Source organism: Mauremys reevesii, linkage group 1, assembly GCF_016161935.1.
Source record: "Mauremys reevesii isolate NIE-2019 linkage group 1, ASM1616193v1, whole genome shotgun sequence".
NCBI lineage: Eukaryota > Metazoa > Chordata > Testudines > Geoemydidae > Mauremys > Mauremys reevesii.
In genome coordinates, this window is record NC_052623.1 from 224,990,804 (window position 1) to 225,007,914 (window position 17,111).

The following is a 17,111-nucleotide window of genomic DNA, read 5'->3' on the forward strand; positions in this document are numbered from 1 at the left end:
CCTCACATCCTCTGCAGAGAAGACTAATGCAAATAATTGATTTAGTTTCTCTGCAACGGTCTTGTCTTCCTTGAGTGTTCCTTTAGCACCTCTATCATTCAGTGGGGTCCCACTGATTGTTTGACAGGTTTCCTGCTTCTGACATACTTAAAAAGAAAATTGTGTCTTTTGGTAGCTACTCTTCAAATTCTTGGTTGGCTTGCCTAATTATATTTTTAAACTTGACATGCCAGAGTTTATAGAATCACATAATCACAGACTTTAAGGTCAGAAGGGACCATTATGATCATCTGGTCTGACCTCCTGCACAATGCAGGCTACAGAATCTCACCCACCCACTCCTGTATCAAACCTGTGAGCCACTGAAGTCCTCAAATCATGGTTTAAAGACTTCAAGGTGCAGAGAATCTTTCAGCAAGTGACCCGTGCCCCACGCTGCAAAAGAAGGTGAAAAAACCCCAGGGCCTCTGCCAATCTGCCCTGGAGGAAAATTCCTTCCTGGCCCCAAATATGGTGATCAGCTAAACCCCTGAGCATGTGGACAAGACTCACCAGCCAGACACCCAGGAAAGAATTCTCTGTAGTAATTCAGATCCCACCCCATCTAACATCCCATCACAAGCCATTGGACATATTTACCGCTAATAGTCAAAGACCAATCTCATTATAGCATCCCCTCCATAAGCTTATCAAGCTTAGTCTTGAAGCCAGATATGTCTTTTGCCCCCACTGCTCCCCTTGGAAGGCTGTTCCAGAACTTCACTTCTCTGATGGTTAGAAACCTGTGTCTAATTTCAAGTCTAAACTTCCTGATGAGCAGTTTATATCCATTTGTTCTTGTGTCCACATTGGTACTGAGCTTAAATAACTCCTCTCCCTCCCTGGTATTTATTCCTCTGATATATTGGTAGAGAGTAATCATATCTCCCCTCAGCCTTCTTTTGGTTAGACTAAACAAGCCAAGCTCTTTGATTCTCCTTTCATAAGACAGGTTTTCCATTCCTCGAATCCTTATAGCCCTTCTCTGTACCTGTTCCAGTTTGAATTCATCCTTCTTAAACATGGGAGACCAGAACTGCACACAGTATTCCAGATGAGGTCTCACCAGTGCCTCATATAACGGTATTAACACCTCCTCTCTACTGGAAATACCTCGCCAGATGCATCCCAAGTCCGCATTAGCTTTTTTCACGGCCATATCACATTGGCGGCTCATAATCATCCTGTGATCAACCAATACTCCAAGGTCCTTCTCCTCCTCCTATTACTTTCAACTGATGCGTCCCCAGCTTATAACAATAATTCTTGTTATTAATCCCTAAATGCATGACCTTGCACTTTTCACTATTAAATTTCATCCTATTACTCCAGTTTATGAGGTCATCCAGATCTTCCTGTATGACATCCCGGTCCTTCTCTGTATTGGCAACACCATCTTTGTGTCATCCGCAAACTTTATTAGCACATTCCCACTTTCTGCCCAGTAATAAAAAGATTAAATAAGATTGGTCCCAAAACCGATGCCTGAGGAATTCCACTAGTAACCTCCCTCCAGCCTGACAGTTCACTTTTCAGTACGACTCCTTGTAGTCTCCCCTTTAACCAGTTCCTTATCCACCTTTCAATTTTCATATTGATCCCCATCTTTTCCAATTTAGTTAATAAATCCTCATGTGGAACCGTATCGAATGCCTTACTGATATCCAGGTAAATTAGATCCACTGCGTTTCCTTTGTCTAAAAAATCTGGTACCTTCTCAAAGAAGGAGATCAGGTTGGTTTGGCATGATCTACCTTTTGTAAAACCATGTTGTAATTTGTCCCAATTACTGTTGACCTCACTGTCCTTAACTACTTTCTTCTTCAAAAATTTTTCCAAGACCTTGCATACTACAGATGTCAAACTAACAGGCCTGTAGCTGCCCGGATCACTTTTTTTCCCCCTTTCTTAAAGGTAGGAACTATGTTAGCAATTTTCCAGTCATATGGTACAACCCCTGAGTTTACAGATTCATTAAAAATTCTTGCTAATGGACTTGCAATTTCATGTGCCAGTTCCTTTAATATTCTTGGATGAAAATTATCTGGGCCTCCTGATTTAGTCCCATTAAGCTGTTCGAGTCTGGCTTCTACCTCGGATGTGGTAATATCTACCTCCATATCCTCATTCCCATTTGTCATCCTACCATTATCCCCAAGCTCCTCATTAGCCTCATTAAAGATTGAGGCAAAGTATTTGTTTAGATATTGGGCCATGCCTAGATTATCCTTAACCTCCACTCCATCCTCACTGTTTAGCGGTCCCACTTCTTTCTGTTTTCTTTTTATTTATATGGCTATTTATTTATAAACCTTTTACTATTGGTTTTAATTCCCTTTGCAAGGTCCAACTCTACATGGCTTTTGGCCTTTCTCACTTTATCCCTACATGTTCTGACCTCAATAAGGTAGCTTTCCTTGCTGATCACTCCCATCTTCTACTCCTTGTAGGCTTTTTCTTAATCACCTCTCTGAGATGCTTGCTCATCCAGCTTGGTCTACAACTCCTGCCTATGATTATTTTCCCCTTTCTTGGGATGCAGGTTTCTGATAGTTTCTGAAACTCTGACTTGAAGTAATTCCAGGCCTCCTCCACCTTTAGATCCCCAAGTTCTTCAGTCCAATCCACTCCCCTAATTTCCTTAATTTTTTTAAGTTACCCCTTTTGAAATCAAAAACCCTAGTCACAGATCTATTTTTGTTTATCCTTCCATTTAATTTAAACTGAATTAGCTCACCTCATTGGGGGTGGGATAGCTCAGTGGGTTGAGCATTGGCCTGCTAAACCCAGGGTTGAGAGTTCAATCCTTGAGGGGGCCATTTAGGGAATTGGGGTAAAAATCTGTATGGGGATTGGTCCTGTTTGAGCAGGGGGTTGGACTACATGACCTCCTGAGGTCCCTTCCAACCTTGATATCCTATAATTCCTCGAACCAAGGTTGTCCCCTACAACCATTTCTTCTATGAGGTCCTCACTACTCACCAAAACCAAATCTAAAATGGCATCCCCTCTTGTTGGTTCAGCAACTACTTGGTGAAGAAATCCATCAGCTATCACATCTAGGAAAATCTGAGCCCTATTATTACTAGCACTTGTCTTCCAGTCTATATCTGGGAAGTTAAAGTCTCCCATGATCTCACAATTCCTATTAGTATTTACTTCATTAAAAACATTTTAAAAGTCTCTATCCATATCTAAATCAGATCCCGGTGATCTACAGCACACCCCAAACGCTATCTCAGGGGAGGCTCTAGTAGCTTTCTTCCCCAATGTGATTTTTGCCAGACAGACACTGTCTTATCCATTCCATCCCTTCTTATTTCTTTACAGTCTACCTCATCATTGATATACAATGCTACTCCACCACCTTTGCCTTTATTTCTGTCTTTCCTAAACAGCACATAGCCTTCAATACCTGTACTCCAGTCATGATTACTATTCCACCATGTTTCTGTTATCCCTATAATATCCAGTTTCACTTCCTGCACCAGTAACTCTAGTTCCTCCATTTTGTTACCTAGGCTCCTCGCATTGGTGTACAAACATCTTAATTCTTGCTGTTTGGCTTCACTCACATTCTTTACCAGATTAGGCCCAGACATTCTACCACCAGTATCACCTATTAGACTGATATCTACACTACCCTTTCTCCTTATGTCCATTCTCCTACCCAATGCTGTATCCTTTCTTCATTTTCTTCCCTCTCAATGTTAAAATCCGGCGTGGAGATTAACTGGACATCTCCCAACCATCTCCCCTCAATTCCTAGTTTAAAGCTCTCTTAATCGGTTGTGCCAGCCTCCATCCTAGAAGGCTATTTCCCTCCCTACTCAGGTGAAGTCCATCCCGAGAGAACAGTCCTCTGTCCATGAATGCCTCCCAGTGGCCATACATCCCAAAGCCCTCCTTATAGCACCACTGCCTGAGCCATCTGTTGATTGTCATAATCTTGTCGCACCTTTGTTGCCCTTCTCTAGGAACAGGCAGAATCCCACTGAAGATCACCTGAGCCTCGTTTTTTCTTAAGCGTCTTCCCCAGCCTGGCAGTCTCCCTTGACACGTTCCAGCGAGAATCTAGCCATATCATTTGTTCCCACATGAAGGACAACCAGCAGATTCTTTCCCGCTTCCGTCAGGATCCTCTTCAGCCTCAGGTCCACATCCCGTATCTTACCACCGAGCAGACAGCACACCCTTCTATTCTCTGGATCAGCTCTGGGTATAGGCTTGTCTATTCTTCTCAGTAAGGAGTCTCCAATCACGTAGACCTGCCTTTTCCTGGTGACGGTGCGATTCTCCAGTCTATCCCGTTCCCTCTGGCTGCAAGTCCTCTCGATTCCTATTCACCCTTGCAATCCTCCGCAACCCATCCCGTATCCTCCTGGGGCTCATGTTTGGTGTTATCTCCATTGACTCTTTCCCTCTTCTTATAAGGCTAGCTGCTCTTCTCTTCTTCCTTGCCCTCTCATTTCTATCTTCCTCAGTAAGATTTTACTTCCAATTTTTAAAGAACACCTTTTTGCCCCAATGCTTTTACTCTGTTTAGTCATGGTGGCCTTTTTTTTAAACCCTCTTACTATTTTTTTAATTATTATTTTGGGGTATTCATTTAATTTGAGCCTCTATTACGGTGTTTTTAATAAGTTTCCATGAAACTTGCAGGTATTTCACTCTTGTGACTGTTCCTTTTAATTTCCATTTAACGACCTTCCTCATTTTTGTGTAGTTCCCCTTTTTGAAGTTAAATGATATTTTGGTAGCCTTCTCTGGTATTTTCTCCCCAACAAGGATGTTAAATTTAATTACATTATGGTCGCAAGTACTGAGCAGTTCAGCTACATTCACCTCTTGGATCAGATCGCGTGCGCCACTCAGGACTAAATCAAGAATTGCTTCCCCACTCCTTGTGAGTTTCAAGATTAGCTGTTTCAAGAAGCAGTCATTAATGGTATCCAGAAATGTTATCTCTGCATCCATTGTGAGGTGGCATGTACCCAGTCAATAGGATGATAGTTGAAATCCCCATTATTGAGTTTTCTATTTTTGTAACCTCTCCATTCTCCCTGAGCATTTCACAATTACCATCACCATCTTGGTCAGTAGTATATTTCTACTGCTATACTCTTATTATTAAACCATGGAATTTCTATCCATAGAGATTCTATGGTATAATTTGGGTCATTTAAGATTTTTACTATATTTGACTATGCTTTCTTTCACATATAGTCCTATTCCCCCACCTGCACAACCTATTCTGTCATTCTTATACATTTTACCGGTATTACCATGTCCATGTCCCATTGATATCATCATTCCGCCAAGTTTCTATGGTGCCTATTATATCAATAGCCTCATTTAACACCAGGCGCTCAAGTTCACCTAGGTGAATATTTGTACTTCTAGCAGTTGTATATGAGCACTTACAAAATTTGTATATATTTAGTTGCCTGCTTTCATGTAATCTAATTGAATAGGACTCTCATTTGACTGTTTCTCTTCAACTCCTACCTGTACACTTTATCAACTTCTATCCTCTCCTCTTTACTAGGATATAGAGTTGCCCCATTTTACAGATAGTGTAGTTAGGCACACAGCACTGGCAGATTCTTTCTCAGAGGCAGTGAGATAAAATGAATGAGCTTGGGTTTGCCATATTAAAGATGTGGATTCCATTCCAGGCTGCCAGAGTGACCTTCTGTAGCTTCTTAGTGGAGTATGATGCCTTGTTCAATAATAGTTCTGTGCCCTTCACAACCCTGTACACCAGTTGGTATAAGAGATGAGGACAGAATACATTTATACTGGATCTATTCCAGTGCACCTTCCCCTAAGCGAAAAGGTATTTTGATGGGGATGGATAGAAAGAGGCAAAAGCAACAGTGGAAGACAACAGATTAATTTTGCCTGTGTCCCATCTGGAGATTTGGTTCTATATATAGGTGCAACCACAGGGAGGGAAAAAGCCTGCAAGGCAAGGGGAAGAGACGACCAGGAGGGAGAATGTGGTTCAGCAAAAGACAAAAATGAGGAGGAAGGAAGAGGAAGGCTAGACATACAAGGCTAGCCCTAAGAAAATTTCTCTTCCCACCCTTCCAGCACATTTTATACCACTCCTTTAAACAAATAAAAATCTTATTTAGGGTATTTTGCATCACCAAGGAAAAACAAAGTAAAAATGTTAAAAAGTGGGGGACAGAACATGTTTCCCACTCTGTCCATCCTTCCCAGCAGCTGTGCCTATGGTTCTGTGTAGTTGCCTTAGCCCGGCACAGAGACAGTGGAGAAGCATGCTCAGTGGAGATAGAATGTTCTGAAATTTTAGCAGTAAGACTCTCATAAATGCTGTGGAGTAACACAGCTTTCATAACATGTTAATCAACAACTTAAAACTGCCAAATCTGAACAGACTTCATGGGGAAAACACAAAACACCTCTTTGACCACAGGACCATCTCCTTGACAACTTTCACATTCCTCATACGAATCTTGGAGCATTAGAAATCTTAAAGGTTGGAAAGATTTTGATAATGGGAACTCCTGGACAACTTTACATAAGTGTCACTATTGCTCCTCTTGTAATAGTGGCATTGTATTTTCGATATTATTTTACAACCCATTCCTTATACATCCTAACATCGTGTTTTCCTTTTGATCACTATGGAAGAGGTATTCATTGATTGTCCACAACATCAACAACAACTTTTCCCCAAAGTGTTACAGCTAATTCAGAACCCACTAAGGTGTAGCAGTAGTTCAAATTATTTTGATGTGCATTACTTCACATTACTTCACTGAATTTCATCCACTCACCTAATTTTTTTTATTTTTTAAGTCCTGTCTTCCTCAGTCTTGACTAACCTAAATAGCTGTGCATTGTTGAAATTTTATTTCCTGACCACTCACTACTTCTTCCAGATACCTTTTCATTTTGGTGTTTACACTCATCATATCTGAAGAGGACACACTTTAGTCATCTTTTAATTAAGCTAGAGATATTCAACTATTTTAATCACAATATAAATCAATCCTTCCAACCCCATGACTACTCATATTACTCTTCTCTGAAATTCCCTTTCAGTTTGCTTGCTTGTTTGGCTATCTAGGCTGAGTTCAGAATCCAACCTGCAGAGAGATATTGATGTGTTACCCTCACAGCTTCCCCTAAACACAAGTAATCAACTTACAAAGCCCACACAAAATTAAATGAAGTCAATTCTCTTTAACCCAGCAATCCTGGAGGTAGTTAACCTTGTATTAGTTCATTATTGTCTCTTGGAGAGAACTCCCTCATACAGTAAGGCAGGGTTGCCAAAGCATGACCCCATGGCTCTAAAACAGACTTGCTCCCCTCATTCAGCAGAGGGAGAACAAAGCTTATCCAACTGCCAGTCAACAATTTCTATTTGATGATCAAGTACCCAAGAGCAATGCATTTATATGAAATATTAATTTAGATTAGGTGTCCTGATCCTGGCATATGTGCACTACATTGTCACGAAGGTTAGCCACCCCTGCATTACAATCTGCATGTCAGATCCCCTCCCCAGCCCACACTCCAACTTTGACCTCATCCTCACCCAGGTTTCCATGCTCAATGGTCAGTACCACTTCATCCATCACCAAGGCCCGAAAGTCTAGTTCCTCTTCACAGCACTTGGCCTTGAGTGCCCTCAGGATCTCCTGTTGAGGGTAGTCTTCCCTGATACGACGATCTGTTAAGAACCACAGCCTGGGAGCAACTGAGCTGCACATCTTGTTTGACTAGTCTTGCAACCTCTGGGATCTCCTTTTAATGGAACTCTAGGTAAGGGAGAAGATAAGAAATCATAGTACAAACGTTTCTGTCCACATGCTTCCCACCACCCCTCAAACCTCTTCCCTGTACACACAGCTCTGTCCTTGGTTCAGAGGGGAGGAAAAAAAAAAATCTCTATAGCATGTCCTATCCAAGGATCTCAAGGACACAATTAATGTCTTATAAACATTAATTAAGCTTCACATCTCCCTTGTGAGGACATTCAGTCTTATCCCAATTTACTGATGGAAAAACTGAAGCATACAGAGATGAAGTAACCTGCCTAAGGCAATTCACCAAGCCTGTGTCAGAATCAGGACTCAGGTCTGAGTCCCAGTTCTGTTCCTTAGTCACAAGGCCATCCTTCCTCATACACAGAAAATATCAGCAGATTCCAACCCATTCCCACAAGTGCTATAAAGTACTGAATTTGAACATTGTTGGTGGAGATGATCCTGCCAGGTGACCAGTGAGGCTGTATGGATTTGCATCGTTTTTGCTCCCCATGCTTTGGCTATATAGAGGACATCAGTCTCTAGTGACCTTTTACCACCTGCCAACATCATTAAAAACTGTAAAGCAATCAAGAAAGACTGATATGCAGACTGAAAAATCCACTCCATTGGTGTGTAAGAAACCTTCCTTAATTAATATGAGGAAGCATGAGGTAAGCAGCAGAATTCACGAAAACCTGGACTTTCGTTTGTTTAAATATGAAGTTTCCTGTTCTCATGGTTGCCCCAAAAAAAGAAAGAAAACTCTTCAGAATATGACCTGAAACAGGTACTAGCTACCCAAGGACTTGCCTATGCTGAGATTTTCCCTGGAAACAGCCTTCAGTGGCCAGTAACTGGTAGACACTCAAAGTGTAGACAGGTAAAGCTGCTACTCAAAGGCTTTCCCAACCAGCAGCAGGATGAAATTAAAACTGGCCATCTTCACCTTCTATTTGGAACCCAGCGGGACAGCAAGGAAACTGTCAAGAACCATATCAACATCACAATATTGCTATTGCTTTGGAAACCCAGGAGCAGCAGCACCATCACAGGACCAGAGCTCTTTATGCAGGAGAAAGGACAAAACCAACTGCTGGGGGAGGGGAAGAAAGGCAGCAGACCTGCCCCCTGTGGCAGACAAGAAGGTCTTGCAGAAGTGTGAGAGGGAGCACCTTCTCCTTCCAGCAGTGAAAAGGTGTTTGGAGTGAAGGGGGCAGGATTCAAGTTTTATACCCCTGGTAGATAGAAGTTACAATATAAAAGTCCCAAAGCAATGTCCACTGCATCCCAGTAACAATAATTTCTTCTTCCAGGCACCAAAAGGTGGCAAGGGGCAGGGGAAGTCTGGGCTTATGCCTGGGCCTCACTGGCTCACAATTCCCCAACCCTGCCCTACTTCATCTTTCATATTAGCCTCTAGGAAGTAGGTTGCGGTTTCCTTCTATGGCTAGCAGGTTACTGAAGCTCTGCTGGCAACGAACTTAACTATATATCCTCTTCCAGTGCTTAGTTCAGAAATAGCAGAACATAAGAACAAAGGAAAAGCCAAGTTCAGAAGGTTTCTAGTCAATTTATCCTCCTTTCTGCTCCCTACAAACATCTCCTTACTATCAACAGACAGAAACCGACTACTTACTGTCTCTCTCCTCAAAAGCATGCTATGTCCATTAGAAATGCAGACCCATCTCATTTTAAATCCAGCCATAGAGCATTAAGTGTGTAAAGAATACAACAGACAAATGTTTTGATTTTTAAGACCATGTCAATCAGAAGCCATTACAGATCTTCAGCATGTGTTTCAATGGACTTGTCTAGACAGGGAAGTTAGTGCACGCTAAGCTAGGGTGTGAATTTAAAGTGCACTTGTTACTCCCACACTAATTCCTCATGTGGACACACTTACTGCACACTAAGAGTGCTCCCAGGCAGTTTAGCTTAGTACACTTCCAAAGTGCATTACACTAACATGCACAAAAACACTTCGTGCAGTGAGAGTGTCCACGTAGTAAGTTAGTACAGAATATCTAACATGCACCAGCTACTTCATTCTTTTTCCCTACATAGATATATGTCCTATGTCTCATCCCCTTGCCCCAGTATCAAAACCAGTGTCAAGTTCTCTCACCTGTGCTTGTTTCCTACTCCTTCTTGCCACCAACGTGCCCCTCAGCTCCTCTGCCAAGATGAATCTCTTCCCTGCACTTCCCCTTTCTCAAATCTCTTCTTCCCAACCTAACACCCCTTCCACCCTTGAAAGCTGCAGACACTCAGCCATCTCTTTCCTGATTATTTCAGCTTTCTTTCTTTCTCAAGAAGGCTGAAGCTGGCAGAGAAAAAAAAAAACCCTGAAGAAGCTCTCATGCAGAGCTGCAACATGACCAGGAAGAAAAGCCATCTAGATACTGTCACTTATATATAAAAATGATGTTCACATCAGAAATGTCTTATAGTTTGCAGTATTGTTTACACAAATATAGATCAGCCTTTCTAGAAATAATACTTTCTCCTTCTACACTATCTTTCATCTGAAGATCTCAAAGTGGTTTATAAAATTTATAAACATTAAGACTCATATCCTTGTAAGGTAGGCAGAACATAGCCCCACTTTACTGACTGGGACATAGAAGTTAAGTGGCTTGCCTAAGGCCAGAAAGCAATTCACCAGCGGAGATGGGAAACAGAACTTACAAATCCTAGCTCCCAGTCCTCTGCTCTGCTAGCACTATATCACATGATCACCCCCTCTTTCACATCCTAAGTAGGCCAGGCAGGGTTGTAAAGATATCTTATCACCATTATTTTAGCATTCTGATCAGAAAGACAGTCTGGACTATTCAGCTTCAAGCTCTCATTAGAACTCTTCACTCAGTCAAAATTTGTTATTAGGGACACACTGAAAATATTATAATTTGTTCTATTAAGGCCAGCATCTAAAGGGTCCTGCCCATATTCTCAAAAATATTCTGAGGAAAATGTGCCTCAGAGCTTGTCTACATTTAAAAGGCTGCCGCATCACCGATGCAGCTATGCTGCACTAATGCAGCTTCACTGCCGTAGTGATTCAGTGAAGAAGCTACCTACACCAATGGGAGAGCTTCTCCCATCAGTGTAGGAAATCCACCTCACAGAGAGGCAGCAGCAGCTATGTCGAGGGGAGAAGCCATCTCATCAATATAGCATTGTCTATACCAGGAACTAGGCCACTATAATTGCATATAACTGTGAAAAATCCACTCCCCTGAGCAATACAGTTATTATACACTGACATAAGTTACTAGTGTAGACCAAGCTTCAGACAGCTACATGCAGCATCAGCTTTTAAGTAGGATATGCCTTCCAGAACTCCTCCCCAGAAACTAACCCCACCCCCCTGGATCTAACAGACACACAGCCTGAGACAATGCTGGGTGTGCGTTAAACATTTTCCGCAGCGTCTATGGGAATACCAAATCCAAAACATGCATGCATGAGGGGGAAGGGGAAACAGGAGATGTTTAAACATCTTCAGAGATCAGAAGGGGCTGAAAAGCCTTTGCACTAAAAGCCACAATGGCCAAACTGGGAACAATCTCTCAGCAGGTGCTCAACCCGCTTACCTGATCAAAAGTGACAACAAAAAAAACCATCAAGGACAACAGCTAAATGAATGTCAGACTACCCCTGCAATCACGGATTGCATCTGCTTCAGAGATTAAATCAGTCACAAACCCTCCAGTGACTTGATTATGGATGGAATGGAAGTGCCATCTCAACTTTTAGCTCTAGTACTGCAGTACTGCTGATGCTAGGTTTCACTCTAGCATCTCCATACCAGCTCCTTTTCTCTTCATTTGCAGTCTTCCTCAGGGTACATCTCTATATTGGAATAAAAGACCAAAGACTGTATCGCAGGCATTTAATTGCTGTGTAAACATGCCCTGGTTGTTATCTTGTTCCCTGCAACTGTCTAGTGGAACACACCTATTCTGCCTCAAATCATATAAGGTTTTATTCACTAAGCATGAAGGGAAAGTAGGCAGATCAGACTGGCTGGTCCTAGAAACCCGAAGTCCTCTGTTTACACTCAGAACAGATACGGCAAAAGCTTCCTATCCCCACCAATACACCCTTGCCCTGCACATAAGGTAGTACTTCCATGAGCGAGAGGGGAGTTCAATCTCCATGGACCACTCATTCCTTGTCTCCAGACTAGTGACAGCCAACAAACGGGACAATTGTGGGGTTTTTTTGTTTGTTTGTTTTTATGTGAAGAGTTTTCCTTTAGAAGATGAGAATCCAACAACTCATTTTATATTGTGCAAACTGAACAACTGTCAAACTAGTAACTCCTTTAGGTATTACTGACAAATGGCTGAATTAGAATCAGTCGTCTAAGTGAAGAAGTAAACTGTTCCATAGCCCTTTTCCTCAAAGTGCCATTGTCACAAGAGCTGCTGCATTAAAAAAAAGCCACACTTAATTTCTTCCCTGCAGGAATGCTGAATGAAATTCCAGATGTTTCACAACATTAAGACTCCATGTCATTTAGCCTCAATTATCTGGCTTGTGATCTGCGGTTACCGTATATTCCTACTGATTACAGAATGGTCTGGGGCACAAGATATTGGAGACAATCTCTCTCGTTAACTCTTTTCTAGTCTTTGGGTTAGATCCCGGTCTCAGTTACATCACGATGTATCCAAAGCAACTCCAGAGTTAATAACTGGAGAGCAGAATCTAATTTTTAATAGATCTCCAGGTCTGTTTGATCCCTGTCAGCTCAGATTTGAGGGATACAATGTTAATCAATAATGGGGGGGGGGGGAAATCTGATCAACCCGAGGAGGAGGTAATCAGGAAAAAAAAAAACCACTCACCGCCCTTTACTATGTACAGCATTGCACTCTTGTTTATGATTTGTAACAAAGCACCTATGCTCTCGTTGGAATATTATTGGGGAGAGGAAGGGTATTTTACTTTCCACAAAATCATCATGAATTAGCTGATGCTGGACTACACTTTAAACAGAACAAGTGCCTGTTCCATGATGGCAATTTCTGCAACTCTATTTCGGAAGCCACACCTTAAGACAGTGGGATCAATAGCTACAAGACTAGCAAAGGACCTTTGAGAGACTGTCATAAATAGCAGTAAGGAAGATGGTTAGCCCATGGTTGATCAGAATTATTATGACTCTGTCAGGGATAAGATAGGGTGGGGCAGTTAGCAAAATACCATCTATCATACATTGGTGGACAGACTGTGACTGAATTTTACAGTTATTGTGCAAGGGGAGCAGAGTGGTATTTGACATTACAGAACCAGAACTGCTCCTTATGTCATGCTGAAAAGAGAACACTATCAAAAACAATTTTAAACTGAAGTACAAAACGCAGCTAATTCTGCCTTCTGTACATAGGCACTGATTACCTTGGTATCTAAGAAAAAAATTACAGAAATAGTTATGTATCAAGAGTATATCCAATAAGAGAGATATACACAGATAAGGACTTATTAAAAAGAAAGCTTTTGACCATTACTTGTAGTTTTTATAAGAACGTCATGTACAAACATGACTGTTTCAAGGGCTTTAGAGAGAACAAAAGACTACAAAAACAATGGAATCGGAAAAAAAATAAAGGCTATGGTATCCTGAACAGCAGCAGTGCAATCTGTCCATCACTCCTGCATGTCATCTGCCTTCCCCATACACACATTATACAATTTAAAATCACTGCAGGCAGGTGAATCCAAAGCACACCTCTTTGAAAGCATAAGCACTGTATTCACACACCCCTCTTCGCCGTCCCCTTTGGATATTTGTAGAGACCACTGCAGTCAAGGGAGGAAGGAATATGTTAAGCATATTGGTAAACAGACTGCAGAAGGGTAAAAAATAAAATCATCTTCCTTCTGCACCCCCTCCCCCAATTCCTTCCCAGTATGCCCTCTCCTGCAGATAGGCAAATACTCAAATGGATCCTCTGACTGAATCCCATACTACTTTTTTCTTTTATCTGCTCAATCTCTTCCCTTCAACTGAGTAATCTTAAAGATACCAGCAGCCCTTCTCCACAATCCCGCTCAGACACAGACATCCCTGCCCCTTTTCTTTCCTCATCTCTCCAGGCTTGCAAGTAGGTGATAACATTCTTCACCCATACATCCCAGTTTCTGATCTCCAGTGAGGAATCTATTCCCCTGCCTCACAAAGCTGATATTGGTCAACATTAACTCCCCCCACCACTTGATCTGTAAACATGTTACATCCATCTTCTTTCTCTCAGACTCAGCTATTACACTCCTTTCTAGTGTGCACATAATGTATAAATTCCCTATTGCTTTCTCTGAGGCCAGCATGCCTCTGTCCTTATCCCCCTCTCCCGCAGAGTGGGTGTGTGATATAAACCCCCCTTTCCTGATCCATGTACATAGCCACTTCTCTCAGATCCCTTCCCCCACTCTGCTCTCAATCTCTGTGCATGCCTCTCTTGTAGCAGTGGGGGAGGGGAAAAAAAGCATTGAATGAATGAATGTGGTATGACTTACCAGAGGCTTGGGGACCAAGGGGTAAGAGATGAACGGATGTCAAAGACGGGTGATTCTTTCAGTGCCCCCAGTAACTGGTGCTTCAGTCCTGGCTCTCTCAGTGAGGTGAAGGCTTGCTGGTACCCTTGGTGCCCCCTGAGAAGAGGGTGCTAATGAAGTCCTTTCAGGGCCTCTCTGATCTGCACTCCAAGGGAGGGAGCAGAGTCCTGCTGGAGCCCCCAAGGCCAGGAAAGGAGCGGGTACTACAATGGGTGATGCCTGGCTTGTGCCCCCAGGGACCAAGGTGTGTTGGGGAAGGGGGTGGGGGATATTAGAAGTGATTCCAGCTCCTCCCCCCCCTCGGGGGAGAGGAGGGTGGGGAAGAGAAGTGAGGATACTGATGTAGAGCTGTGGCAGCCTGCGCAAAATAGATTCAATCCAATAAGCCCCTCGAGTCTCTGCTTCCTCAGAACTGAACCCCTAACTGTCTGAGTCTGGAATCACCAACACCTATGGAAAGAAAGACATATTAGACATTAAAAAACCCAACCTATTAAACAGGGAATGAGATTGCAACCTGGAGAAAAGAGAATGAGACACACAAGACACTAAGAAAAAGCAGAGCAAAAATCAGATGGATATAATTTTGGGGGGGACTGTAAGTAAAACAAAATAATTTACATAAAATATATGAAATTAGAAGTCTTAAAAGGAAAAAGTCTTAAAAGACGTTACACTTGGGCAAATGTGTGTTTAATACAGATAAGTCAATCTCTGTATCTTAATACAGGCAGAAAATTCTATGCTTTAAAAGAATAAAATTTTATTCTACACACTTTAAATATCACATTGTGAACCCGGTCAAGACAAAAATGAGATTAACAGAACCACGGTTAAGGTCAGAAGCATGCTCATGTGAATGAAATCACAGCCCCCTAAAGCCCAGTGGTTTCTAAACAGAAGCAAATAACCAAAAGATAAAATCCATTTCTAAAAGGTGTTTGCTTCCATGATGTAATACATTTAATTATTATAAAATTAATGATTGTACAGCACTTTGGTCGTCCTTGGCACTATATATCATAAATGCCTGATCGCAGAAGTTAACAATATACAATTATCCTTTTAAAAATCAAAAAGGCAACAAAAGAGAAAAAAACCCAGTTAAAAGGGTTTTGTTAGGAGTATGTGATACAATACAAACATATTAAAACCATACAAAAGCACCCCCGATTTTTGCATATCTTTATGTCCAAAAAGGTTTTAATATCTGTTTACACGTTGGTGCATCTGAATATACACAGACGCCCGCAAGCACGAGCGTGTAAATGCAGATATTAAAGTACACAAATAAATACCACACAGATACGGAATTATCACAGCAGACATGAGTCTGGGGTGAAGGACACAGCACGATTTCAAATTCAAGCCAGAAGAAACGTGTGTTTTTTAAAGACACAAACCTGACCGCTGCTTCAGTCCTCCCGGGCAGGAGTGTGTGAGATGGTTAGAAAGTTGGGGATGGAGGGTTTAAAATTCTCCCCTTCTCCGCCAGGGACAGTGTAAAATATACATATGGGACCCAACTAAACCAGTGGAAACCAGGGGGGGATGGCGAGACAAGAGGGATAATCCCGAGAAAATTGGCCACTAATTAACCCACCCACAGGAAAGGAGGCTCCCGACCATGCCCCCAGCAATAGCTATCCACGGCAGCCCCCCCAATTATTCATGCTAATTAGGGCAGCTAATCAACCCCCTCAAACGTCCCCCATCTGGTCAGCAGTTGAGCTCCCCGCCACACACGCCCCTGGCCTTCACACCCGCTGAAACCGGGCTGAAAACAATAACCGCCCGCCAAGAGCCCCCCGGCCCAGCCCGCACTCCGGGCTGGGGGGCGGCGCGGGGGCCGGGCTGCTGGAGGGGCCCCACTGGAGACTCCCCCGCCCCCCGCGAGCAGGAGTCGCTCGGCGACGCTGGATGAGGGGGTGACGGTCGCCCCTGCCCTCGGCCCCCTCTGACGGGGAGAGGAGGCAGCCCGGACTCGGCTGTTCCCTGCTGCGCCCCCCTCCCCTTGCTGCGGATGCTCCACTCGCAGAGCCGCCGCCGCCTCCTGCGCCTGCTGCCGCCCGACTGAGCCAGCCCGGGGGAGTGCGCGAGGCCCCGAGCGCTGACATACGAAAGGGGTGGCCGCCGGGCGAGCACGCGCACTGGGCAGAATCCCCCTCCCGCCTCCGGCGCAGCAGCGACTTGCTGCTGCCTCGGGTTGCGCGAGACGCGCAGAGGGGCCCGCCCCCCTCCTCCAGCCCGCGCTGCCTCAAACAGCCCACGCGCCAAAGTGCGCCAGGGCAACAGAGCCGGGGGCGGGAATAACCGTCGCTCTGTGCCGTGCCCACTCCTGCCCCTCCCCTCTCCTCGCACCAGCTGCAAACCCAGAGTAGCCCCATGGTATTCGTGGTCACCCCGCTTGTCCGTCACAGGCCTGTTCTGAGTGTGAGGCGCCAGGCTAAGTGTGTGTGACATGCTACCCTGCACGCCCTGCACATGTGGGACACGCCTGACCCAACTCAACCGAGACACGTGGCTAAAGTGCGTGTGACACTCTTGCCCCCCTGACACACTAATCCCACTGCCCTGAGTGCTGGGCACTCCCAGCCCACCAACATGCATGGCCAACACAAGTGTGAGACACCCATCCTGCTGCCCTGACACGACACACACACTCACCTTTACCCGTATGTGAGTGACATACCCAATACACCTGCCACCACATAC

The 17,111-nt window shown here is 43.6% G+C and overlaps 1 protein-coding gene across 5 annotated transcripts in view; it reads right to left on the reverse strand.

The window, feature by feature from the left end:
* RIMKLB (ribosomal modification protein rimK like family member B) overlaps positions 1-16,567 on the reverse strand; it is a 93,174-nt gene extending 76,607 nt beyond the window's left edge. For 3 of the 5 annotated variants that reach the window (XM_039537349.1, XM_039537325.1, XM_039537331.1), the window contains exons 1-3: positions 15,800-16,565; positions 14,358-14,846; positions 7,616-7,838 (exon numbers count right to left, since the gene is read on the reverse strand). In XM_039537349.1, coding sequence (XP_039393283.1) covers positions 7,616-7,790 — 175 coding nt within the window. In that variant the 5' untranslated portion in view covers positions 7,791-7,838; positions 14,358-14,846; positions 15,800-16,565. Of the gene's footprint in view, positions 1-7,615; positions 7,839-13,569; positions 13,641-14,357; positions 14,847-15,799 lie in introns of all 5 variants that reach the window. The other 2 variants (XM_039537341.1, XM_039537359.1) reach the window with 2 other exon arrangements.
* Between the last annotated feature and the right edge of the window lie 544 nt (positions 16,568-17,111).